We start from the raw sequence: 26014 nt of genomic DNA, 5'->3' as shown, positions 1-26014 counted from the left end.
TAATGATAATGCTAATGCGTACCCACTCCACCTGCTCATTATTTGTGGCCTTTGACAAATGTAACCCTGAGGTTGCTGAGTTGGGAAGCTGCACCATTCCTCCACACTCCACTTGTTCTTGCTGTCCAGTTCATAGAAAAAAGGAGAATGTGGCTAGGAAGTTATGGTTATAGCAGTATCCATAGTGCCAGCAAAACGGCTTTATCAAATCCATAGGTTTTATATTCCTTCCCACTTATTGTTGGAGGAATTCTGAACAAAATTCTCAGCTGCTTACATTTAAAATAGTAAATGTCTCTCATTCTGTCACAATGACGGAAACAGATTGCAAGTGGGAACAGGAAGATATGGTCAAAGAGAATAGCTTTGCATGATATTCCTCTGTCTGCTGTTTCAACAGAAGTGTTAATCATCTTACTTTAAAATAGCCAAAAGCCTCCACTAAAATAGCAAAGGGAAGAGTGTTGTATATATATGTTAAACATTCACGTCAACCATCATTCCTGGTCTATAGTTTTCACAGAACTAACCAGTATACTGGTTTTCTCCCCTTCTTCTAAAACCCACTGTTCATGATAACTATGATAGTGTCATCCATCAACATTGTACTAGATCCGCAAGCCAGAGTCACAAGTTCATAATCTAGTGTGGCAGATTTAAAATTGAATGATACCAAAATCACTGGTTTATGGATAAGCTTCATGGATGAATGTTTACTTGGTCTGGTCTGCAGGTGACTCTAATCCCACATTATCTGATTGATTCGAGTCCCTTTGAAATTGCCTTGCAAGCCACTTGTTTGAACACAGATCCACCACTAATTGTTATGGATTTCCTAGCAATGCCTATATCCCAAAAGTGAGTTTAGAATAAGTTTGCAGGCTAACATTATTTGCATATAATTCCTGTGAGTCACCCTCAAACATGTCAATGATCAGTGTGTTGACAATAAATTGAATAACACTGTTGAATAACAATGTCAAAATGCAGTCAGGAGCAGAGAAATGTGGTGATTCCTAATCACTGAACCTGGTGAAAAGCTCATTCAGAATGTGCTTCTTAAACATGAGCTCTCCATCAAGGCATACAGTTAGAAGACTCAAGCCACAAAGATGAATTTGTTAACAGTTCACCTTTAGAATATCCCATGAAAATCTTTCCTTTAAGTTTAATATTCAGAAAAGCTATTGAAATTTCAAACAACAGGATCTAGCACTACTAGAAAAAATGTATTGGACTGCAGGCAAAATATTGTGATGATGCATGATGAATTATATAACCCACTCCAGCCTAAAGCAGGCCAATCATGGGCCGACGTGTATCCCATGTCCAAAGGAGATTTCTGAACTGAATTTAAAGGGCAACTGAATCTAAATTATGATTTCATGAGCAGAACAGTCACTTAGCGTTCCAGTCATTGTTCCTGATTTTTGTCAGCTGGGTAATGCTGCTGAGGCTTCTTGAGTTCCTTTAAACAGCAGTAGGAAAATTAGCTCCAGCATGATTTTGTCTTCCTACACAGAGCTAATGACACAGCTGTGGGCAAGAAGATCCAGTCCTGAAACCAGAAATATTCCCTCCATTTTCTTTCACACGTTGCCGTAAATTCCTATCAATTGAAATATATTCAAACTGTATCCATAAAGCTTGATTTTCCTTGGCAAAGGCAAGGTAGCTTAACATCTGTCATCGGGAAAACATTAGAAACTATTATTAAAGATGTAATAGCATCTTAATTTGTCTAATTTGTCTAGACAAATTCAAGGTATTCAGGCATAGTCAGCATGGTTTTGAAAGAGGGAAATCATATTTAACCAATTTATTGGAGGAATCTAGATGTCCTAGTGCATAAATCACAAAAGGTTAATATGCAGGTACAGAAAATAATTTGGAAAGCTAATAAAATGTTGCATTGAATATAAAAGTAGAGAAGTTATGCTTCAGTTATACAGGGCACTGGTGAAAATCCATCTGGAGTACTATATACAATATTGGACTTCTTATTAAAGGAAGGATATAAATGCTTTGGAAGCTGTCCACAAAAAACTTACTAAACTGGTATATGGAATGGGCAGGTTGCCTTATGGAGAAAGTTTGGATGGGCTAGGTTTGTATCCACTGGAATTTAGAAGCGTAAGAGACGGCTTTATCAAAACGTGTCAGATCCTGGCGGGTCTTGACAGGGTAGGTGTGGAAAGGATGTTTCTTGTAGGGGAATCTAGAACTCGGGGTCACTGTATAAAAATAAGAAATCATCCATTTAAGATGAAGACGATGAGATATTTTTTCTCTCAGAGTGTCGAAATTCTTTGGAACTCTCTTCCTCAAAAAGCAGTGGAAGCAGACTCTGAATATTTTCAAGGCAGAGCTGGATAAAATTTTAATAAGCAAGTGGGTGCAAGGTTATTGGGAGTAGGGGGGAAAATGGAGTTGAAGTTTCATTCAGATCAGCCGTGATTTTACAGAATGGTGGAACAGGCTTGATGGGCCAAGTGGCTTACTCCTGCTCCTAATTCCTATGGTCATTTGTATGTTTATATTATTCATAAAATTAGCCTTTCTAGCATCTGAATAACCACAGTCAGTGTTATTCCCAATGTCAATTCTAATGTGAGGGTAGAGATAGAGGAACCATCAAAGGATTTCCTCTGCCATTTATGTGATTGGATTGTCTGTGTGTTCTTTCTAAACAATTTAACTGTTCAGTTATACGAATTTTACCCTAGAATCACTAGTGCAGACCAAAGTCACTCTCTCTGCATGGGAGGTCATTCAAATAAAATTGAAATTTAAAATGTATATACAAGGACCTTTTGAATAAGCATTCATATTGGAACAAGTCCTGCACTATTTAAATGGTAAATTCACACTCAATAGAGAGCGCTTCCAGTGGATAATAATTAGGTTTTCTGAACTAACTTCCTAAATAAAGACTTATAAACACATTGACGAATCTTGGACATTGTGTGTAAAGGATTAAATGGTTATTTGATTATGCAACCCTAGTTGGTGAACTGGGGAGGAACTGTACCTCTAATTCCACTTGATTAAAATACGGAAGGCATAATTTACTTTTTTTACTGAATGATCATGAATGACCCAGGAACAAATTACTCTTCAAGATTGCATCTTGGATGTATACAGAGATGGGTTACGTAGATCGGGGTGACAGAGATGTGATTGTGGAATGAAGAGTTTCAGTCAGGAAAGGCAAGGTTTTGGGTCTCCCCACATGCTGTGAAGTTCTGCGGTTTTAACTATACAGCAGGCATCTTCTGAACTTGACAGGTTACCCACCCAGAAGTCAGCTGATTGCTTGGCTTAGCTTCCAATCTGGTGGGGAGCAGGCATAGGCCAAGAAAGGTCCCATCCTGAACTTGTGTCATCCCCTAGACACAGGGACAGTCCTTTGTACGGAGGTGGGGAGCTTGGAGGGCCTGGGGGCATGACTCCTACATGTCCTAGACCACAAGTAGTACTTTGTCCTCGAAACTGCCCTCTCTTCAGGCCTTGGAAACTGCACTTGACATGGTGAAGCAGGTTAAATCAGTGGGTATTAGTTTCATTGAAGTAATTAAAATATCTATTTCTTATCCCACCTCCCTTGAGGTTTACAGATTGAAGTTAGCTTTCCCATATGGTTAGAATTCCTTCCAACTTAACTACACCCAATCTCACTTGCTTATCCATGTTAAAGTTACCCCTTGTGTTTGTGGCACGTGTTTCTGTCATCATTTATAATAATGCATTTTTGTTCCCCTTCAGATTACTGGAGTGAAAGTGATCAAGAGGATGCTAACGATTCCTTAACTGTAAAGGCAGAGGGCCCTTCATCGATGTGTGACACATATCCCCGGACGCCATCAGTAAGTATCAAATTGTGCCTTGTCATTTATATTTGCAGTATTGTGAGCACTGCACTGAATTGTCTTGGATTGGGGTTTGAACCCACAACCTTCTGACTCAGAGATGAGAGTGCTACCAACTGAATCACGACAGAAAACCTGAAAAGTCCAGCATGATCTAATTTTATTTAAATGAGTTGAAGTTTCTCCTGAGATAGCAGATTTAGGAATTGGCAAAAGAAAGAGAAGGAGATTTTAATTGGACACAGGGAGTTATGATCTGAAGTGTGCTGCCTGAAAGACAGGTGTAAGCAAATTCAACAATATCTTCCGAAAAGAATAGGGATTTGGATGTATACTTCAAAGGAAATGGGCAAGGCAATGGAGAAGGATTAGAGAGTGAGACCGAGTGGATAGCTCTTTCAAAGAGTCAGCACAGGTGTCATGGACCAAATGGCCTCCCTCAAAAATTTATTATGCTGTGCTTCATACAACAAAAGGGGAAATCTGCATTTATGTTGTACTTTTAGCATAATAAAACATCTTAAAGTGCTTCATTGGTGTGATTAACAAACAAAATTTGTCACCAAGTCAAATAAGGAGATATCAGGACAGGCGTCATAAAGCTTGGTGAAAGTGGTAAGTTTGAAGGAACAAGTTAAAGAAGGAGAGGTAAGTAGAGAGGTGAAGAGGCATAGAGATGGAATTCTAGAGCTACCAATGTGCAGATGAGTAAATCAGGAATGTACAGGAGACTAGACTCAGAGGAGAGCAGAAATCTGAGGATTATGGGGGCAGAGGTTAAGACTTGAAAATATTAACTACCCATTTGTTAATATTACAAATAGCAATTTTCAGTCTTATGTTTACAAAAAATACAGACAGCTACTGCTGATTATTATTTTAACTACAGAATAATTACTTTTGTCTCTATTCTATAGGTTAATTCATCAAGTCCGTTCCCAGAATCAAAGCACGGACGACATTTCTCAAGTGAGTCAACATACTCGCATTCATCTGCTGAGGATTCGCGACATGATGCATCAGGAAGTACCCATTCATCCGGTTGTAGATCTTCATATAGAGAGAGGCGGTCGTGGCAGGACCTGATTGAAACCCCTCTAACCAGTTCAGGGTTGCACTTCCTGCAGACTGTGCCTCTGGAAACAGATTATATCCCTGGCAGAACAGGCCCAATGTCACCTGAAAGAAGACGGCAGGCAACACTGCCTGTTCAGAGACGCCATAACCATGACCGCGATGGGCCTTTTCCACTGGTGGAGTGTGAACGGGGACCTGGGTCTCACAGTAGAGGATGTAAACAACGCAGCCAGAGCCTCCCAAGGAATAGGGAAGCAAGAATAAAAGGGCATGTGCTCCCTCCCGGACTTGCTGAGGAGCGATCCGAGGATGATGAGATACAATGTGTCAAGCAAAATGGTGCAACCAAGCAAGGTTGGTATAAGTAATGTTTCTTACATAGAACATAACATTTTTGGATGGAGTGATCAGAGAGTATTGTACATGATTGGAATTTATTTTATTGAAGAACTTGCTTTTCTGATATCATCTTTCATGTTCTCAAGATACCCCAAAGCAATTCATAGGCAATGAATTGCTTTTATAGTGTGTCATTGTTGTTGTATAGACAAAAGTATCAGCACCATTGCCCTCAGCTTGGTCCCACAAGCAGCAGATGAGATAAAAGATCAGTTAGGCAATTTCAATCATTTCAGTTGAGGAAGAAATGATGGACAAAAGACCAAATGATCTCCCCGCTGTTCTTCCAGTAGCCACCTGATCAAGCAGGCTGGAATCAACGTCTTATCCAAATGATAGCATTGGAGCGCCCTCCTCAGTACTGTACTGAAGCATCAATCTAGAATGTCTCCTGAAGTATGTTGCTCTATTACTTAAACCCTTGGTCTTCTGTCTCAGAGAGCACCATTACACAGCCAAGTCTGACACCAGAAACAACTCAAAAATCAGCAAAGACCAAATCCGATGGGATTTCCTTCATGTATGAAATCAAATCAAATCAAATCGATTGTGTATCCCATAGCTTATCATTGAGTATGTGATTAATACAGACAACCTCACTGTCTTAGAGATCAATGCTGGAATTTTCCAGCTGCTCACACCAGCAGGATCTTCCAGTCCTGCCAACTGCAGATCCTCACAGCAGGTTTCCCAGTTGCGAGGGGTGCATTCAACAAGAAACCCCGTTGACAACGGCGGGTTGCACAGAAATATCCATCCCTCGAAGCAAACTCTTAAAAATCAAGAAAATTAGATAAATATGTCGAGTTAAAAAATTTTTTCAAACATAAACCAGTACAGATTGACAGTTGCTTTATGACGTTTTAACCTCTAACAGTTCAAAGCTCTTTACCAAAACTAATTACTGCTTCTGAAAATGCTTTATTAAAACCTTTCAATCGTTCTACTTGCTATTCCCGTACATTATAAAGATCAAACTGTCCTTCCATCACAGATAATATTGGCTGTCTCCTTACAGTACGAAACCTATCCCAATTTAATACATTGAAAATATATTTATAAAGTGTAGATTTGATGTATTCAAAATATAATTGAAGCGATTATGCAAATATAAAAATGTGAATAATGACTGGTAGATAAAGACTCACTGTAGTAGTTGTTTCCCCATCTTCTTAGCCAGTAGCTCAAGTTAAACTGCGTTTCTTCCACATGTTGGCTGTGGAAGGAATGTCCATGCTGTGCTTCAACAGATAATCAGCCTGCTAATTCTTTCAACACTTGTTTAATATTCTCCAAAGGGGAAAAACAGACCTGTACAACATGATTAGTTGAAACCATTATTTTCAGTGACAATACCTTGAAGCTGTTTAATTAACAAATGGCCCAGTATAATAAGAGATACTGAGTGAACAGTTCAGTGCCAGTAGACAACAATTTGTCATTCAATAATACTTCTTAAATGCAGACATCTCAAAGTGCTTCACATTGAGAAGGTAAAACGGTACATAGTAAGCAGGAGGAGGAAGTTTAAAAATACAGGCTTGGTTAGGAAAAGAAAAGCACAAAAAAATGTGCTTTTGGGAGGTTGTTTTGAAAGCAGAACCTAGCGAGACAGAATAAAGAGAGCTGTACTGACCTATGGTGTTGGCTATATGAAGAGCCATTATATAGTAAAGAAGCATAAAACAGTAAGACGCTAAGTGTTAGAGGAGTAGAGAGGGCATGCAGGAGGTTAAAAATTAGGCCAAAAATTTAAGTAAAATCTTAGGATTTCCATTCTGCCTAAGCCATGAAAAAGAAAGGCAGCCAACACCTCACGCCCCCTCTCCTCCATACACCCCCTCCCCCTACACACACCACCACTACAGCTACTCTCCCCACGGAATACTTATATCCTTATAAGTGAATAGTGACATTTGGGCAGTAGGATCTGAGTGCGAATAAAATGAAGCCTGCAGCAGTTTCAGGGTCTTGCAGAGCCTGCTGTCTGTCTGTAACCAAGATGCCAATCAGAAGATTGAGAGTCAGTAGCCGAGTCCCAACCCAGCTCCCTGAGCAAATGTCCACATCAAAGACCTCTTGTGAAGCCACAAATTAGGCTGAACTTGACTGAGAAATCATGTCACTGGCAATCAATTGACAAGAGTTGGTATATCATTTTCCCTTGGACACCATTTACTGGCTGCTCTACTAGCTCCAGTGTTTTGCATCTCACCTTACTTCAGAAATGAATCAATTTCAGTTGTAAAATCCCTTTAATAACAGTGAAGAATTTTGACCTTTGGTCAGTGGAGGAAGCAACCTTTCAGGTCCTGAGTGAAATTTAGCTCTGGAACAAAGATATGGAAACAGGGTCAATATTTATTTGTACACATCGTTTAACCACCAATTGCAATTCAAAGCAGCCGTTATACAGAACTGTACGTGTCCCAGCTCAGCTTTTCAGTGATGCTTAAAAATTGACATATCTGTTCTGATGATGCAACCTTCCACGCAGTGGTTCCGAGAAGTCTTTGTTTTCTCTCAACCAATGATTTCACTGTCCCTCACCATTTTACAGAGATATCAAGCGTAGCCTTCACATTTTAGACATGTCTGCTCTCATCCATCCCCTTGTTCCCCACATTCCTCTCCACCAGCCTTCATATTCAAAGGCTCATTTTCTGCCACCTCCAGCATGAGGCAACCACTAAAAACAGTTTCTCCCACCATCCCCCCCCCCCCCCCACCACCCTTTTCATCACTCTAAAGGGACCATTCCCTCTGTAATACCTTGGTCCATGCCTCCATCACCCCATTCATCCCCTTCCCATCTCCATGCAAATGCAGGAGATGTAACATTGCCCCTTTACCTCCTCACCCCTCCCTGCCCAAGACCCCAAACATTCCTTCCAGGTGAAACAATGATGAACTTGTGATTCTTTCAATTTAATCTAGTGTATTTGCATTTCACAACATGGCTTCCTCTATATTGGGAAGACCAAACACGTAAGGTGATAGCTTTACAGAACACTTTCAATGAAGTCTGCAAGCAACCTCAAGCATCTGATGGCCTATTTAATTCTCCACCTTGCTCTCACACTGACATCTCCGTCTTTGGTCTGCTGTACTGTTCCAGTAAAGTTCAATGTAAGCTTGAGAAACAGCACCACAGCCTTTCAAACTCAACACTGAGTTCAACAATTTCAAACTGTAAACACTGCTCCTTTTGTTTCCTTTTCTTTGAGTGTTGTGGTTTTTCTCTTATTTTTGTTTCCTGACTACAACACACTACTTTTTTCTTGCCCTATCACTATTCTTCTTGGCCATTTTTCCTGTCGTTGACTATCACAAACCTTCCTTTTGTTCTTATGTCATGCACCCTATGCTCATAGCCTATTAAACCTCTAACTTTTTCCAATTCTGATGAAAGGTGATCAACGTGAAACAATGGGCTGGATTTTCATGGAGTCTCGGAGACTCCGGAAGAAAATGGCAGCTTGAACCAAATTCCAGGATTCACTACCCCATTCCCAGATTTATGGTTTTCAGGAGTACCTATTAAAGGCGTGGTTTGTTTGGGTCACAGGGCCGCACTCTGCATTCTTGACCTGACTTGCTCAATTGCAGGGATAGGAATGCACTAGACCTTGCAATTTTCATGCAGTTAGGCCAACTCTTCAAAGGTTCATTGTCCACAGTTCCTTGATGATGTGTGAACCTACATGAGGGAAACCTTTTGTAAGTTAAGTTAAAAATAACCTCCTCGTGCCCCTGCATGCCATGGTGTGCCTCTCCACCATTCATCCTCTTTGGCTCCTCATGTCCCATGCTGGTACATGTCCCCTTCCCCACACATCCTCAGTGGTCTTTCATTCCACTTCAAGCACTTGAAACCTCTTTATCTTGTGTAAATAAACATTGTGAAATTAACAGAATAGATCAGAAAGCCAGCACTGTCAATCAAGCAGTTCTTCTCGGGCTCAGTGTTTCAGCACACTAATGGATGTTCTGGCTCTCAGCCAAGAATGCATCATGAGGGATGGCCTCATTAATTGGTACATTAATAAATAGAAAGTTATTAACTAATGAGTTTTTAAAATTTTTCCTACATCCTTTTGTCACTACAGAGTTCAGTACGGTTCAATACAGTTTATAGTTGGTGAATGCGCATGGAGATGCCATAGCTGGGCATGGAGGCATGAAGGAGCCTTGCTCTCCTGTCCGCATGTCTGTTGTTGGCCTGCCACAATGCTTCAGTGAAGCCCAGCAGAATTTGGAGGACCAGATCTCTTCTTCCGGGCACATTGCAGCCCATGGGAGACTCCCTCTGCCACTCGCACCAGGCCATCTGTCTTTTGTTCTTAAAGTTGCTACTTTTTGCTGCAGGCTTTACTTTGATTCATTATAACTAGAACCAGTCTCATCGCACACTTTTTGAACAGCCTGCCTCCACTCCCCAGCAGCCTCTGTTGCTGGCTCCAGATGCTTCCCTGGATCAGCTGGACCCACTGCAACCCACATCCGTCTCTGCACAATGAAAGCCTTACTTTTCCAGGCACTTCCGCCCGAGGTAAACCGGGCTGGGAATTTACCTGACTCCACTACCCACTCTAAGTATGAAAACCCAACCCTTTAACTCTGCTTCCCTCTCCACAGATGCTGCCTGACCTGCCAAATATTCCAACATTTTCTGTTGTTGCATTGAGTATTCTTATTTTCTGTCCTGGGTTGAATTTTACACTCTTGACACAGCCAGACAATCAACTCAAGAGAAAGTTAAATTGGACAGGTTTCCCGCCCGGTGGAATGGGTGAAAGGGTGACTCTTGTAAATATTTCATTGTCACTTCAGGAACACTCAGGGACAGCTTCGTTGTAGCTGAAGGATTTTGATTCAGCAAACTAACACTTGTTCTTTTGAATCAGTTAAGTTGTGGCAGTGACTCGATATTCCAGTAGAACGAGGTAAATGAGGTGGCACATGATTCAGTGTAGCTACATTGGGCTAGTGTACAATTTCACCTCAATAATTTCTGATCACAGTCAGCCTAGACAGTGAGGAGTGAAAGTGGAACAGATCATGACACCGAATTCAATTGGATTTAGCAGAATACTGTTTCAATGGAATCTTGAGGTGTGTTCCTCAAATTATTGGTAATAATCTTAAAAATCCTTGTGAATAGGAAGGGGCAATGATGCATCAGGGTCTGTTTTATGAGATAGAGCTCAAGAGGGCAGAACAGTTGGTTCATTCCAATTGACATCCTGATCCTTCAATGTTTCAGATAAAATCAAAATGAATGAGAATCTGTGGCTGTGCCCTTTATACTCAATCCATTTTTGCATCAAGAAAGCTGCAGGAGTTCCCTGCCCTGGAGTACAAACTCAGGCAATTTACGTCATTTTGTGTCCATGAAGCAATGATCCTGATGATCATTGTATCCTGTTAATAAATCATCCTTTTAATTCATGTCATTGTGGCAATTTTACACCTGACATTTGTCATTCTTTCCAGCTTTTCTGCCATGGAATCTATTCAATTTACTAAATTTGGATCTCGAATGAGGAAGATTATGGGGGCAGTTCTCGCAAAAAAATTCAAAGTGTTGAATTTGCGGGAAAACTGGAGTAATTCACACTGGTTCTTTCAGTGGGAGTTCAGACTAGAATCCCCCCCCACTCTGCAATGCAGAGGTCACTAGTGTGAATATCATTAAATTTCAGGGGGCGGGGCCTATTCACACTGAAGAGGCTGAAATCAGAGGAACTCTGCACAAGCGCATTGGCCCCGCACTGTCAGCCTGCAGTTTGCTGGCCAGTTCGATCGCTAGCCAGCCCAGGACCCCTGCACTGCTGCTCTCCCCCAACTCTTCTCCCAATGGCCAGTTCGTACAAGCACGGGCCAGCCCTGAGACACCCCTTCCTGGCCCACCAGCCCCCCAGCAAGCAAACCCCCTGGCATACACCTCCCCCTCCCAGGAGACCCTCCGCTGGCACACCACACCCCCCCTGCAGCCCACATCAACGGCTGATCTTTCGCTAGCCCTGACTGGATACAGCGGGTTCCACTACCACCCCCGATCGACCCTAGGCCTCGCCCCTAATAGGCCCCTTGGCATTTAATTAGTACGTAAAACGCTATTTAAATGCTAGCCCCGCCTCCCAGCCAATTTTGGGCGCCGTGCAGACAATGCTGGAAATCCGGACCTGGGAGACACAAGCGCAACATGAACACTCACGGGAATCTCGCTAATCAGTCAATGCGCAATTCTCCCAGCCCGCTATGCTAATTTCTTAATGCAATGGGATTGGAGAATCTCCCCCTAAATCTTTTCATTGCATTCATTCTAAATTTACCAATCCAGGGCAGAGCAGCCAGTGTAGAATTTCTGTCAATAATGTTCCTGTGTGAGTGAATGAGGCTTTAATTTGCTTGACAATACAAGACAATAATTCCTTCCAGCAAGTATTTACCAATGTGCTTTGTTTAAGGAGAATGAAACAATGCATGTAAATAATGTGCAGTACGAATAACACAGTTTAATTAATCAGTCATTAATAACCTGCAACTGTTGATCAGTGAAAGAGTGAGTGTTGCCCCTCCTACTTTAAAAATCCCCTGTTCCCTGTTTCAGGCCGATCAGCAAGGCCGCAGTCACATGACGTAAATAATGTAATCTTGTAAGATTACATTGTTTATGTCTGAAAACAGTGGAAACAGCACAAGAATGGAGAATTTGTAAGGTAAGAGGGAGCAGTGACTGATTCATCATTGTTAAAATGGTTTTGCTTAGACCTGCTTTATTTATATTGTAATCTTAAACAATGTGACTGGTTCTCCATTTTTGATTTTCTTTTACAAAATATGTATTTGAATTGCAATTTTGCAAGTACTTTTGTAATTATTATAGCTAATCTAACATGTGCCAAATGGTTTGTAAATGGAAATGTGTATTTAAAATACAAGAAGTAGATTCATCTAGGATCCATCCATAATAATATATGCATAGATATGCCTTTTTCAGTGAAAACTGTGAATGAGTATAATTGCTATTGGAGGAATGACACTTCAGTATTTAATGGGTGAGTTTGAGACCGACTGATGTGAGGCTGTAAGAATGAGTAAGAACATTGTGATGACTGATGCCAGTTAACAAATCTCCTATACAGTCATTGCCTGACAAAACATGATTATTTATTTAACTAGTAGTTGCATGCATGGATTTCATTAAGCACAGAGCACTGAGCAGTCCAGAAGAGAGATTTTTGTTTTAATAGATATGTCCCTGTGCACACTGAAGCCTGTTGTCAGATGTAAATTTATTCTGCTCTTCGTAACCTAGTTTGTGTTCAGAACAGTCTCCAGGAGATGTTTTTGAATCAAAGCATTGATTCAGCAAGCAAAAAATAGTTTCCAAATCTTTTGTATTGTTGAACCAATAAGCTATACATGTAAATTTTATGTTTTTGTTCCAAATATTTATAATTTTATTACAAATTAGTAAATAAAAGCTTGTAGTTTGTTATGGACTGCTCTGCAAGTGAAAGCTTCCCCATTTTTGTGTTATATTGTGAATTCCCTGTTATATTAAATTATAGATTGAAATAATGATGATGTTTTATTCAAGGAACACATTTGCAGCCCAAACATTGATTCAGGATAACTTGCATCAAGGAATTCATATATAGACTAAGTGATCAAATTAAAACATTCATGTAGCAACAAAAATAGACAAACAATTTCAGCAGGTTCCACGGAAGTGACGGACAGGATATCAAAGAATATTTGAATTAAAATTATCTTAAAATTACAAACCAATGCACCATTCCTACATAACACACTGAAGTTCTTATGGAAATGAAGGAAGGTTGATTGGAATTAGTTATTACCACTTAAGGGTGTATCATTTATGGATTCAAATTATCTCAACGAGGCTGTTTTTTTCAGATCAGCTCATCTGCTGCAATATTATCTTGGGTAAATTTATAAAATAATTAGGTTCTTAATCACTTCCAGGATTACTCTGCAGAAACCTATGTTGGTCACAAGTGTTACTACAAAATGCAGGCCAGGAAAGTGTATGTTTAAAGTCCAATTTGGTCAGTGCGTGTGATGAGATTCAAACGCCTGCAATATTCCCTTCCAGAAAGTACAGCCGAAGACAGAAGATCCACAGATGGGTTACAGGAGCTGTACAGGTCCCTGGAGCAGGCCAGTCTGTCTGCAATTGGAGAGCAACGCCCTTCCACCAAACAAGAATTCAGAAGGTCATTTATAAAAAGATGTAATGATCCAGTTGTCAATGAAAAATTGCACCACATTAGGATGCTGAAGAGTACATTGAAGGTGAGAAGCAGCATCATTTACTTCTTCTAAATTTGAAACTTGAGGAACAAGATACCCGCTATTAAAATACGCACATGACCTTTCCGAACTGCTGTGATCCTTAATTATATTTTACATTGGAGAATTAGGTACCCAGAAATCTTGGCACCGTATGGAGCTTCGAGTGGGTGCAACACAGATTCACCAGAATAATACCAAGGCCTGGAAGAGTTAATTATGAGGACAGGTTGGACAAATTTGGCATGTATTCCAGTGAGAATAGAAGATTGAGAATTTATCTAATTGAGATGTTTAAAATATTAAATGGATTCAACAGAAAGGTAAACACAGAGAAGCTTTCTAGGGGAATCTAGATTCTGGACACATCAGTGTAAACTTAGAATTCAGGCATTTGGAAGTGAGATCGGGAAGCACTTTTTAAAATTTTGTTTTTGGGATGTGGGCATTGCTGTGTAGACCAGCATTTATTGCCCATCCCTAGTTGCTCTTGAGAGTGCAGTGGTGAGCTGCCTTCTTGAACCACAGCAGTCCTCGAGGTGTAGATACAGTGCTTATAGGAAGGGAGATTCAGGATTTTGACCAGCAACAGTGAAGGAATGGTGATGTATTTACAAGTCAAGATGATGAGTGAGTTGGAGGGGAACCTCCAAGTGATGGTGCTCCCAGATACCTACTGCTGTTGTCCTTCTTAATGGTAGTGTTTGTGGATTTGGAAGATGCTGCCTAAGGACCCTTGGTGAGTTCCTGCAGTGAATCTTCTAGATGGTACACACAGCTGCCATTGTTTGTCAGTGAATTGAATATTTATGGAAGGGCTAGCAACCAAGCTGCTGCTTGGTCCTGGATGGTGTCAAGCTTCTTGAATGTTGTTTGACCTGTACTCATTCAGACAAATGGAAAGTATTCCATCAGACTCCTGACTTGTGCTTTGTAGATGGTGGACAGGCTTTGGGGAGTCGGGAGGTGAGTTATTCGCCACAGTGTTCCAAACTTCTGACTTCTCTTGTAGCTGCAGTATGGCTATTCCAGCTCAGTTTCTGGTCAATGGTAACCCCCAGGCTATTGGTAGTAAGAGATTCAGCAATGGTAATGCCATTGAATGTCAAGGGGTGACATTTCGATCCTCTCATGTTGGAGATGATCATTGCCTGGCACTTCTGTGGTGTGAATGTTACTTTTGCACAGTGGCTCATGGAAATCTGCTTCTTTCTATCTGCAACACCAATCTCCCACCCCAATCCCACCAGCCCCAAAAGACTGAGGACTATGCGTCAATTGGTGCTTTCATTACTAAGATTGACAGATTTTTCTTAGGCAATGATATCAAAGGATAATGGAAGCAGGAAAATGGAAATGAAGTGCAGATCAGCCATGATGTTATTAAATGCCAGGTCCAGGGTTAAATGGCTTTGTCCTGTTCCAATGAACACTTAACTCATTTGTGCAACATTCTGTTATTTTAATGAAAGCACTAATCTATTTGAAATAAAGGGGTTAACGTGTCTACTGAAACATGGGCAAAAGAGCATCATATGATTATACTGGCTGGTTTTTATGAGTACTAAGAGAGGTCATTTCTAAGTTTACATCACTTTGGAAACCAATTTGAATCCATCATTTTGTTATTCCTCACACGTTTACTCTCTGCATCCCCCTGCACCCACTTCCCTGAAAGAAGGTGCCATATCATAGCTGGATAATAACATGTAGCCAATTCTTTGGCCTCTGCATTGTGGCATAATTGATGTGTGAAAGTTATCGATGCTTGTCCAGGAATGGCTATTCCAGAGATGATTCACCTAGGACTTTGCCATCCATTCGTCAGTCCATCCATTGGATGGGTCTGGTACTTGTCCTGTGCCTCTCTTCACTTGACAGGCATCAGAAGTTGATTGTGTGGTTTGAGCCTACTTCATAACTTGAATCATCATGAGACAGGTTTTGTTTCTTATGAGGAATTTGAGAATTTGTTGTGCTATTTATGACTCTCAGACATTTTGCTGAAGAATCAACATTACAACAGCTACATTTCTATCTTTCAATTCCTTCCATTGTACAAGACAGAAAAATCCTCAAAAGTAAATGACAGTTAGTAGAATTAATTTGCGTACAATGGGGAGCCTTATGCAACAGCTTGGTCATCCCAGCAGCAACCAGCTAATTCATTCCTCATTGGATGTTGCACTTTCTGACTCAGGCAGCCAGGGAGATCACCACTACAGATGTAATTGAAATGGGAAAATGTTTTGCATCCTGTAGCAACAGTGAGGGGTGTTTCAAGAATGGAGACTGAGCTGCAACATCGCCTGTGGCTATCCTAACCTTCGGCTGAAGATGCAATTCCCCACATCCCATCATCTCTGTACCAGCTGATTCTTGGCAACTTGGAACAGAGTCCTGTTAACTTGTGCATCTTTACATTGTCCATTCGAGTCATCTTGAGCTGATTTGAGATAACTGAGAGGCAGTTTAGTTGTTATATTTACTGGTTACCAGCAAGTGACGGTCATCTCTTCTCCCTGTCCATTTCCGTCTAGAATGAACGAATGAGGCAACTGCTTTGCCCAATGGAGTCATCCAGTGTTGGGACGTACCATAACAGTTAAATAATACTGAAAGCAATTACAGGAAAATGAACACGGTAAGAAGTTTCACAACACCACGTTAAAGTCCAAGGTTTATTTGGAATCACGAGCTTTCACAGCACTGTTCCTTCATGAAGTGAGTGGAGGTACATTCACAAACACGGCATTTATAGGCAAAGATGCAATTGTAAGATAATTACTGATTGGAATGTGAAGAACAGTTGGAATGTGAGTCTTTACAGGTAAATAAGTCTTCACAGGTACAAACAGTGTCCGTGGAGAGAAGGATAATCACAGGTTAAAGAGGTGTGAATTGTCTCAAGCCAGGACAGTTCGTAGGATTCTGCAAACCCAGGCAGTATGGAGCGGGTTACAAGTAGTGTGATATGAACCCAAGATCTTAATTAAGACCGTTCTCATGCGTGCACAACATGCCTATAAATTTCTGCTCAGCAATTCTGCACTGAAGGCTGCCTTGGAGAATGCTTACCCAAACATCAGAGGCTGAATGCCCTTGACTGCTGAAGTGTTCTCTCACTGGAAGGAAACATTCCTGCCTGGCGAACGTTCCGTTCATCCGTTGTCGTAGCATTTGCATGGTCTCACTGATATATCCTTTCCTGCGGTGTATGAGGTAGACAATGTTGGCCAAGTCACATGTGTATGTACCGTATATCTGGTAGATGATATTCTCGTGATGGTGGTATCCATGCCAATCATCAGGTACATCTTGCAGAGGTTGCTGTGGCAGGGTTGTGTGCTTTCGTGTCGCTTTTCTCCTGAAGGCTGGGTAGTTTGCTGTAAACAGTGGTCTGTTTGAGGTTGGGCAGTTGTTTGAAGGCAAGTAGTGGAGGTGTGGGGATAGCCTTGGCAAGTTGTTTTCTCGTCATCGATGAACATCATGTCACATTACTTTTAACTACATCATACTGCCTAGGTTTGTAAAGTCCTACTAACTGTCCTAGCCTGAGACAATTCACACTTTTTAATCTGTGATTATCCCTCTCTCCACGCACACTGTTAGTATCTTTAAAGTCTTGATTACCTGTAAAGACTCGCATTCCAACTGTTCTTCACATTCCAACCTGTAATTATCTTGCAAGTGTGTATTTATCTATATATGGTGTGTTTGTGAACCCATCTCCAGTCACCTGCTGAAGGAGCAGGACTCTGAAAGCTCGTGATTCCAAATTAACTTTGTTTGTGAGACCTCTTACTGTGCCAACCCAAATTCAATGACGACATCTCCACCTCAAGAAAATGAAGATATTTCAACATGCAGAATAGATTCCTTTTAAACTATAAGAAAATTTCTCCATTAAACTGTTTACCTCAGGAGAGAGAGCCAATGGGCTTTATAATAATTTGAAAATCTGTTCACAGTTTGTACTCTTCTATTACAGTAGTTTAAAAATGGCAATTAAACAATATAGATTTTCCCAACCCGTTGGACTAGTCAAGCAGCATAGCAGACCAGCAAATTTAAGCAGGAGGAAAAAAAATGGGATTCAGCGTACAACTGGTCGCAACTTTCCGCATCCTTTTTTTGGACCTCAATGGCCTCTGGTCCCACCAGCATGGCCATCAGAACTGGTCCCATTGATGGGGATCATATATGATCCCTGCTGGTGTGGACCTCCACCAGAAGAGTCAGAAACTTTGGCGAGCCTGGCCAATTGAGTCTCCGGCTCACTAAATAAATGCTAATCAATATTAGCATATTGTAATCAGCTTTGTGCTATTCCCCAGCACAAGGCCAAAAGAAGCAGGACTCTGAAAGCTCGTGATTCCAAATTAACTTTGTTTGTGAGACCTCTTACTGTGCCAACCCAAATTCAATGACGACATCTCCACCTCATTGAGGCCGCCCCAGGAGTTCAGGATTGGGGAAGTTGCCCCTTGAGTAGTGCCAGCCTGACACCGCCAGCCTTTCACCATGGCAGTAGGCACCAGGCAGTGCCAAGGGGGCAGAGATGGAGGTAGCTTGGGGTTGGCAAATAGACGGGGACAGAATGGGGGTGGGGACTGGTGTTGGGGTTGAAGATCAGAGGCCAGCTGTCAGGGATCGGGGGCTGGCCATTGGGCGGAGAGGGTGCTGGGGATCGGAGATCAGCCATTGGGGATCGGATGGGGGAAAGGAAGGGGCCAGGGATTGAGGGCCAGGTCTGGCCATCAGAAATTGAGGCTGCCCATTGGGAGGCCAGGGTCAGTGATTGGGAGACTGGCAATGGAGGGGGGCAGCTTGTCAATCAATCTCCCGACTCTCTCTTTTCTGGGAGGTAAGCATATGAGCACAAGCCCTCTCTGCAGTCCAATGCCTTTCTCTTGGATGGGATTAAGCTCTGCCTCCTCCACCCCCCCACCATCTTAAATCTCATGATGGACTCTGTGGCCACTGTCTTACATATTTATTCTAAGTGCTGGGTGGACTTGAAACTGGGAGTGTTTCAGATCCGTTTTCTGGGTGTGTTTTCAGATCTCCCCATATACACTCTGCCTGCAAAAATATCAGCAAGCATGATGCTCACTGCAGAAACCTGTGGGTGGGGCTTAATGTGCCCAAAGCCTTGGGATGTGCAGGCCTCTGACAGAAAAGAGAGAGCTGCCAGGCCCCTGCTACTGCAGGCAGCCTGAAGCACAGGGCCAGCAGTCCAAGATACAGCCCCTGCCAAACCCCACCCCCCTCCCCGCCCAGACCGATCTTGGACCTCCCTTTCCCCATCAATCGTAAACCTGCCACCCTTCCCCCACCCAGCAAAGTGGCAGTGGGCCAGCTTTCCCTCCTTTTCCCACACCAATCACTGTAAAGTGGCAGCGGAACCCCTCTCCCTCTCTTCCTTCCCCCAATGATCCTTGCAAAGTGGCAGCAGGCCCTCTCTCCCTCCCTCCCTCCCCCCACCCTCATTGATTGCTGCAGTGACAGCGGGCTGCCTCTGCCCCTAGCCATGCCCCCCACTGGCCCTGCCCCTCCACTGCCCAGTGGGCGTTGCCCAGGAGCCAAACTGGCATTGCCCAGGTGCCAAGGTGGAACTGCCAGCTTGATAGTGTCCAAGGGGCACCCCGTTCCCCCCCCGCCCCCCCCCTTGCCCTCGGCCTCCCCAGCAACGCCAATGGGGATCATGTCTATTCACTGGAGCGAACCTTTCCTAGTGAGGTCATAAAGGGGTGCAGGCCTGGATGGCTGACTGCTGGGCTCGCTAAGCAGATGTAAAGCAGCATTATAATACATTCCTATATATTAACTTATCTCCCGCTCATTTCTGCCTCGAGACTGACCATGCCGGAAATGCGGCGTTCATAAATGGTGTCAACCGCTGCAACGCGACGGTAAAATCGTTCCCTGTGTTCACAGAATTCCATAAATACATTCAACTAAGCTCACCCAAAAAACAGGTGGGAAAAGTTCCCATATTCCCATCGTTTAGGCATTTCGTTTTTTTCTGGGAAAATCGCGCCCACTCAGTATTAGTATAATCCGAGTTTTTTTATTCATTCAAGTGATGCGGTCTTTGCTTGCGAAGTCATCTATTGCCCATCTCTAAGGTGTCCTTGTGTGAAAGCGTCAGCTTGGCTTAGCTGATAACAGTATAATTACTGAGTCAGAGGATTCAAGGATCACTCAGGAGTCTTGAGCACATAAACAAAGCGGATACTTCACTGCAGTACTGAGGGTGATTTGATTTGATTTGGTTTATTATTGTCACATGTATTATCATACAGTGAAAAGTATTGTTTCTTGTGTGCTACACAGACAAAACATACCGTTCATAGAGAAAGAAATGAGAGAGTGCAGAATGTAGTGTTACAGTCATAGCTAGGGTTTCGAGAAAGATCAACTTAATGCAAGATAAGTCCATTCAAAAGTCTGACAGCAGCAGGGAACAAGCTGTTCTTGAGTCAGCTGATATGTGACTTCAGACTTTTGTATCTTTTTCCCAAAGGAAGAAGGTGGAAGAGAGAATGTCCAGGGTGTGTGGGATCCTTAATTATGCTGGCTGCTTTGCCAAGACAGCAAGAGTGTAGACAGAGTCGTTGGATGGGAGGCTGGTTTGCATGATGGATTGGGCTACATTCACAGCTTTTTGTAGATCCTTGCAGTCTTGGGCAGAGCAGGAGCCATACCAAGCTGTGATACAACCAGAAAGAATGCTTTCTATGGTGCATCTGTAAAAGTTGGTGAGAGTTGTAACTAACATGCCAAATTTCCTTTGTCTTCTGAGAAAGTTGGTGAGCTTTCTTGACTGTAATGTCAGCATGGCGGGACCAAGACTGGTTGTTGGTGATCTGGACACCTAAGAACTTGAAGCTCTCAACCCTTTCTACTTCATCCCCATGGATTAGACAAGGACATGTTCTTCTTTACCCTTCTTGAAGTCAATGACAATCTCCTTCATTTTGTTGACATTGAGGGAGAAATTATAGTTGCTGCACCAGTTCACCAGATTCTCTATATCATTCCTGTGCTGTATTTCTTAAGAGTGGTTAAGCAGAGGTTGTTGCTGTTCAGATGGGCATAAGAGATGCCATAACACTGTTCAAAGAAGGAGCCAGAAAATTCATTTTAATCTGTATGACTGTGTCTTGCACTAATTGGCTGCTGCATTTCCCTGAGTAACAACCATGATTCAATTTCAAAAGTAATTTATTTTTGGGAGACTCTTAGGAAGTGAAAGGCACATTATCAGTCCAAAATCTTCATTTTTCTTAATTTCTAAATGAATAGTTATTGCTGTCGTCCCTGGTAGGTAGCTGACTGAGCCCAATACCACCTCTTGCATCTGACTTGAGTTCTGAATTAGCTTTTTAGTTCCTTATATAAGAAAGAACCCATGGCATTCGTCTAAGCAGAACAGGCAGTTATCCTGACGTCCTAGGCAACATTCACTCCTCAAGTGACATCAGCAGAGAGCAGATTAACTGATTATTTTATTGCTGTCTGTGGGATTTTGATGGCAGTCGTATTTGTCCTGAGGGTCTTGTGCTTTGTTGGAGCCGCAATCTTTGGGGTGAGATATTAAACATCAGCCCATCCACCCCTGATGAACACAAACAATCCCATGGCACTGTTTGGAAAAGAGTATAGCAGTTCTCCCTCATGTCCTGGTTGAAATTTAACCCCCAACCATCATCACTAAAAGAAGATTATTAGATCAATATATCTATGCTGTTTGTGGAAGCTTCCTGTGTGCAAATTGGCTATCATGTTTCCTACAATAGAGTAGTGACCACTTGTGAAGTATTTTGAAAGCATTTTGAGATGTCATGAAGGTATGAAGTACACTTTATGAATGCAATTTTTATTTCTTTTCCATAGAACATTTCATTTCACGCTATGTGCATTGCTTTGAAGTGTCTGTGCAAGATGTGACCATGATGTGGATGTGCCGGCATTGGACTGGGGTAAACACAGTTAGAAGTCTGACAACACCAGAGCGTATAAAGCACAGACAGTTTAGAGGTTACTGAAAATCAGTAATCTCTAAACTGTCTGTGCTTTATATGCTCTGTCCGAGGCCAGAACTCTCCATTCACCTGACGAAGAGGGAAACCTCAAAAGCTTGTGCATTTACTATCAAATAAATCGGTTGGACTAAAACCTGGTGTTGTCAGACTTTTTACAAGATGTGACCAACATATTGTGCAAGCTTCTTTCTTCCTTTTAGTTTTAAATAAACTTTGCTCTGGAGCAGTGGGAAACACTGAGACCAGGGGACGGGGATGTAAATAACGCAGAGAAGGCAAGTGTTCAGTCAGAGCAGTAGGAAAGAGTGAGCTGAGGAGCAGGGAAATCAAACAGCTATTCTCCTGGGAGGCAGTCAGAGAAAAAAAGGAAATCAAGGCGTGGAATCACTGAGAAATGGGTAGGTGATTGGCTGGGAACCCAGGAAGGAATCCAGACCTGTGTGGCAGCAACCAAAATCTGGAGCTGATAATTAGAGGGCCAGGCTTGGGGGCCTTCATGTAATTTACCTTCAGAAAATGGAAAGGGCCTAGACCTGCATGGGGGAAGCAAAAATCAGGAGTCTCCATGAGCCGAATGTGTTTGAAAAAAAATTAAACAGTGTTATCACAGGAAAACTGTACGTTGATCGGCTGGTGAGTAACTACTGTTGGGGAGTATCTGTAAATGGCTGAAAATTAGAAAAATGTAAAAATTAATAACGCTTAAGTAGATGCTTTATAATTAATTAAGACACAAGATGACGTGAAACAAAAAGCTGCTGAATCTGTTGATTATTTTTGAACTTTACCATTTAAAAATATTGTATTGCTAAGTTATAAAGTAGCATGTTAAATAGTTGTGAGGACAGCCATTAATTTAAAACATAATTAAGAAAATAAATGGCTAATTGGCGAGCAGCGGAAAGGAACAAGAGCTAAGTGGCACATAAAAAGCAGTCGAAAGGAGAACACAGGCAGAGATTGAAATGAGGCTAAGGAATCAAAAGGGATGTTGGCACAGTGAAGCAGCTGACTGGGGAATAATTCTACTCCCTGCTTTGTAGTCTCATGTTTATAATAAATAGTCTATAAAATTAAGGCGTGGCAAGGCAGCTTGTGCATCCTGTGATATTTGGGAAGTCATGGCCTGGACCACCACAAGCAGCAAGTGTTACCAGCTGTAGAAGCTTGAGCTCTGAGTTTCAGAACTCGAGCAATGCTGGAGTTACTGTGGAGCATCCACTAGGCTGAGAACTATGTGCAAAGCATGTTTAGGGAGGTGGTCACACTGCGGGTTAAGAGACCACAAGCAGAAAGGGAATTAGTGACTGTCAAGCAGCCCAGGAGGACCAAGCAGCAAGAGACCACTGAGACCATCTCGTTCACTAACCAGTTTTCTGTACTGGTGAGGGTAACGGATGTTCCTCAGGGGTGCAGCCAGAGACAACTCTGGGACACCATGGGTCACTCAGCACACATGAGGAAAGGAAGAAAAATAGAAGATCAATATTGGCAGGAGATTCAAATCTTAGGAAAACAGGCAGGCATTTCTGCAGCCATAAACTTGATTCCAGGATGGTATGTTGCTTCTGTGGTGCCAAGGATGTCAATGAGTGACTGCAGGACATTCATATGGAGAAGGGTGAACAACCAGAGATTGTGGTCCAAATAGGCACCATTGACATAGGTAGAGAAAGGGATGAGATCCTGAAAGAAGACTTTCAGGGAGTTTGGGAAAAGATTAAAAAACAGGAATTCAAAAGCAACAATGTCAGATTATGCCTACTGCCACATGCTAGTGAGTACAAAAATAGGAGAACAAATGAACATTTAGTTGGAGAGATGGTGCAGGAGGGAGGGCTTTTTTCTGAGCCACTGAGATCGATTCTGGGGCAGGTGAGACCTGTACAAGAAGGAGAGGTTACATCGTGGCAAGACAGGGACCAATATTCCCACAGGAAGATTTGCTGATGCTGTTGGTGAGGGTTGAAACTAGTTTTTTGGGGAGTGGAAACATGAGAGAGAACTCAATAGGAGAGAATCAAAGCTGGTAATGATGGAGAAGAAAAGTATGAGTGAAATTGGAAGGCAGTCGAAACAAAGGACAATGTAAAATTGTGTCAAGTATGAGCAAGTAATACTGACCTGTTAGTTGGAAAATCGTTTGAGCCTATTATAAAAGATGTGATAACAGGACACTTAGAAAATAATGTTACAATTGGGCAGAGTAACATATTTATGAAAGTGAAATTATGTTTGACAAACCAGTTAGAGATTTTTGAGGAAATAAGGGGGAACCAGTGAATGTGGTATATTTGTATTTTCAGAAAACTTTCAATAAGATCCCACATAAGAGATTAATAAACAAAATTAGAGTGCATGGAATTGAGGATAATATGGCATGGATCTAGAATTGGTTAACAGAAAGCAGAGAGTAGGAATAAGCACGTCATTCTCTCATGTTGATAGTTGTGATTAGTGGGGTTTCGCAAGATTTAATGCTTAGGCTGCAGCTGTTTACAATCTATATCAATGATGCGGCGATCAAATGTAAAGTTTCCAAGTTTGCTAATGACACAAAATCAATGGGAATGTGAATTGTGAAGAGGATGCAAAGATGCTTCAAGGGGATTTAGATGGGCTAAGTGAATGGGCAAGAACATGGCATTTGAAATATAATATGGAAAAATGTTTATTTTGGTAGGAAAAATAGAATACAGAGGGGGTGATTTTACCTTCTCATCCTGCTGGCAGACGGGTAGAGCGAGCTGATAATATTGTGCGAAAGGTGAAAAATCATCTTCGTGCCCGGTTTCACTCCTGCAATCTTACCGGGCTTGGATTTCCGATGAGAGGCTGATTATAATATTTAAATCAATGGTAATGTATCGTATGGGCTCACTTGCCATAGCAGCCTCACTGGTAAAGGTTCTCACCAGTGAGGATCACATATGGTCCCCATCAACGAGAACTTGACATGAAGGCTGGGGAGGCTATCTGTTGTACAGAACAGACAGATCTGCACAGGAGTGACTGCACCCTCTACTGTAAGCAGCTGGTTTTTCAACAAGACTAGGCCCAGCCCATTCCCTGTTGATGGGAAACAGATTGAACATCATTTTTTGCATAAAGTGGCATAAGATTACATTTTCAAACTTACCCAGAAACTGATCTGAAACTCTTCTGTTTTCACGCTTGTTCAGCACTTAGAATTTTTTTTTGGTAAGATTGCCCGCAGAGTATTTCATAAATGGTGAGAGATTCAAAAGCGTTGATGTCCTTGTTCATGAATCACCAAAACCTGACGTGCAGGTGCAGCAATAAATTAGGAAAGCAGACACTGTGTTGCTCTTTATTGCAAGAGGATTTGAGTACAGGAGTAAAGACGTTATTCTGCAATTGTATAGAGCCTTGTTGAGGTTACACCTGCTGCAGCACTGTGTCCAGATTTTGTTTCCTTACCTACAGATGAATATACTTACTATGGAGGGAATGCAACAAAGGTTCATCAGACTGATTCTTGTAACGGTTGGATTGTTTTACGAGAAGGGATTGAAGAAACTAGGCCTGTGTTCTCTAGGATTTAGAAGAATAAAAGATGATCTGATTGGAGCATACAAAATTCTTACAGGGCTCAACAAGATAGATACAGGAAAGATGACTCAGAGGGAATAGTCTCAGAATAAGAAGCCACTCGTTTAGAACGGGGATGAAGAGGCATTTCTTCACTCAGAGGATGATGAATCTTTGGAATTCTCTACCTCAGGGACTGTGGATGCTCGGTCACTGAGTATATTCAAGAGAAAGATTGACAGAATTCTAAATATTAAAGATATCAAGGAATATGGAGGATGGATAGGGGGCTGCACAAATATCACCATCCTCAGTGGGGTGCATCCCAGCACATCAGTGCAAAAGAACAGACTGAAGCATTTGCAACAGTCTTCAACCTGAAGTGCCAAGTGGATGATCCATCTTGGCCTTCTCCAGAGGTCCCCAGAATTACTAATTTTATTCACTTCATGTTGTATCAAGAAATGGCTGATGGCACAAGATTCATCAAATATTAGGCCCTGACAACATTCCAGCAATATTACTAGGAGCATGTGCCCCAGAACTAGCCACACCATAGGCAAGCTGTTCCAACATAGCTACACACTAGTATCACCTGGCCATTTCCCGGTCAGTTGACTCTCAATCATCAGGAAAGTGATGGAGGGGGCTGTCAATAGTGCTATGAAGCAACACATACTCAGCAGTAACCTGCTCAGTGATGCTAAGTTTGGGTTCAGTCACGGCCACTCAGCTCCTGAC

General features: G+C 42.0%; 1 protein-coding gene across 1 annotated transcript in view; it reads left to right on the top strand.

The window, feature by feature from the left end:
• The window catches only part of LOC145342123 (connector enhancer of kinase suppressor of ras 2), a 711051-nt gene that overhangs the window by 675735 nt on the left and 9302 nt on the right, over window positions 1–26014 (top strand). The window contains exons 21-23 of the mRNA XM_080187363.1: window positions 3766–3866; window positions 4787–5300; window positions 13474–13673. Of these exons, the coding sequence (XP_080043489.1) occupies window positions 3766–3866; window positions 4787–5300; window positions 13474–13673 (815 nt within the window). The remainder of the gene's footprint in view (window positions 1–3765; window positions 3867–4786; window positions 5301–13473; window positions 13674–26014) is intronic.

Source organism: Carcharhinus amblyrhynchos, chromosome 4 (assembly GCF_965287045.1).
Source record: "Carcharhinus amblyrhynchos chromosome 4, sCarAmb.v2.hapA, whole genome shotgun sequence".
Classification (NCBI taxonomy): domain Eukaryota; kingdom Metazoa; phylum Chordata; class Chondrichthyes; order Carcharhiniformes; family Carcharhinidae; genus Carcharhinus; species Carcharhinus amblyrhynchos.
This window is presented reverse-complemented; position numbering and strand designations above follow the sequence as displayed.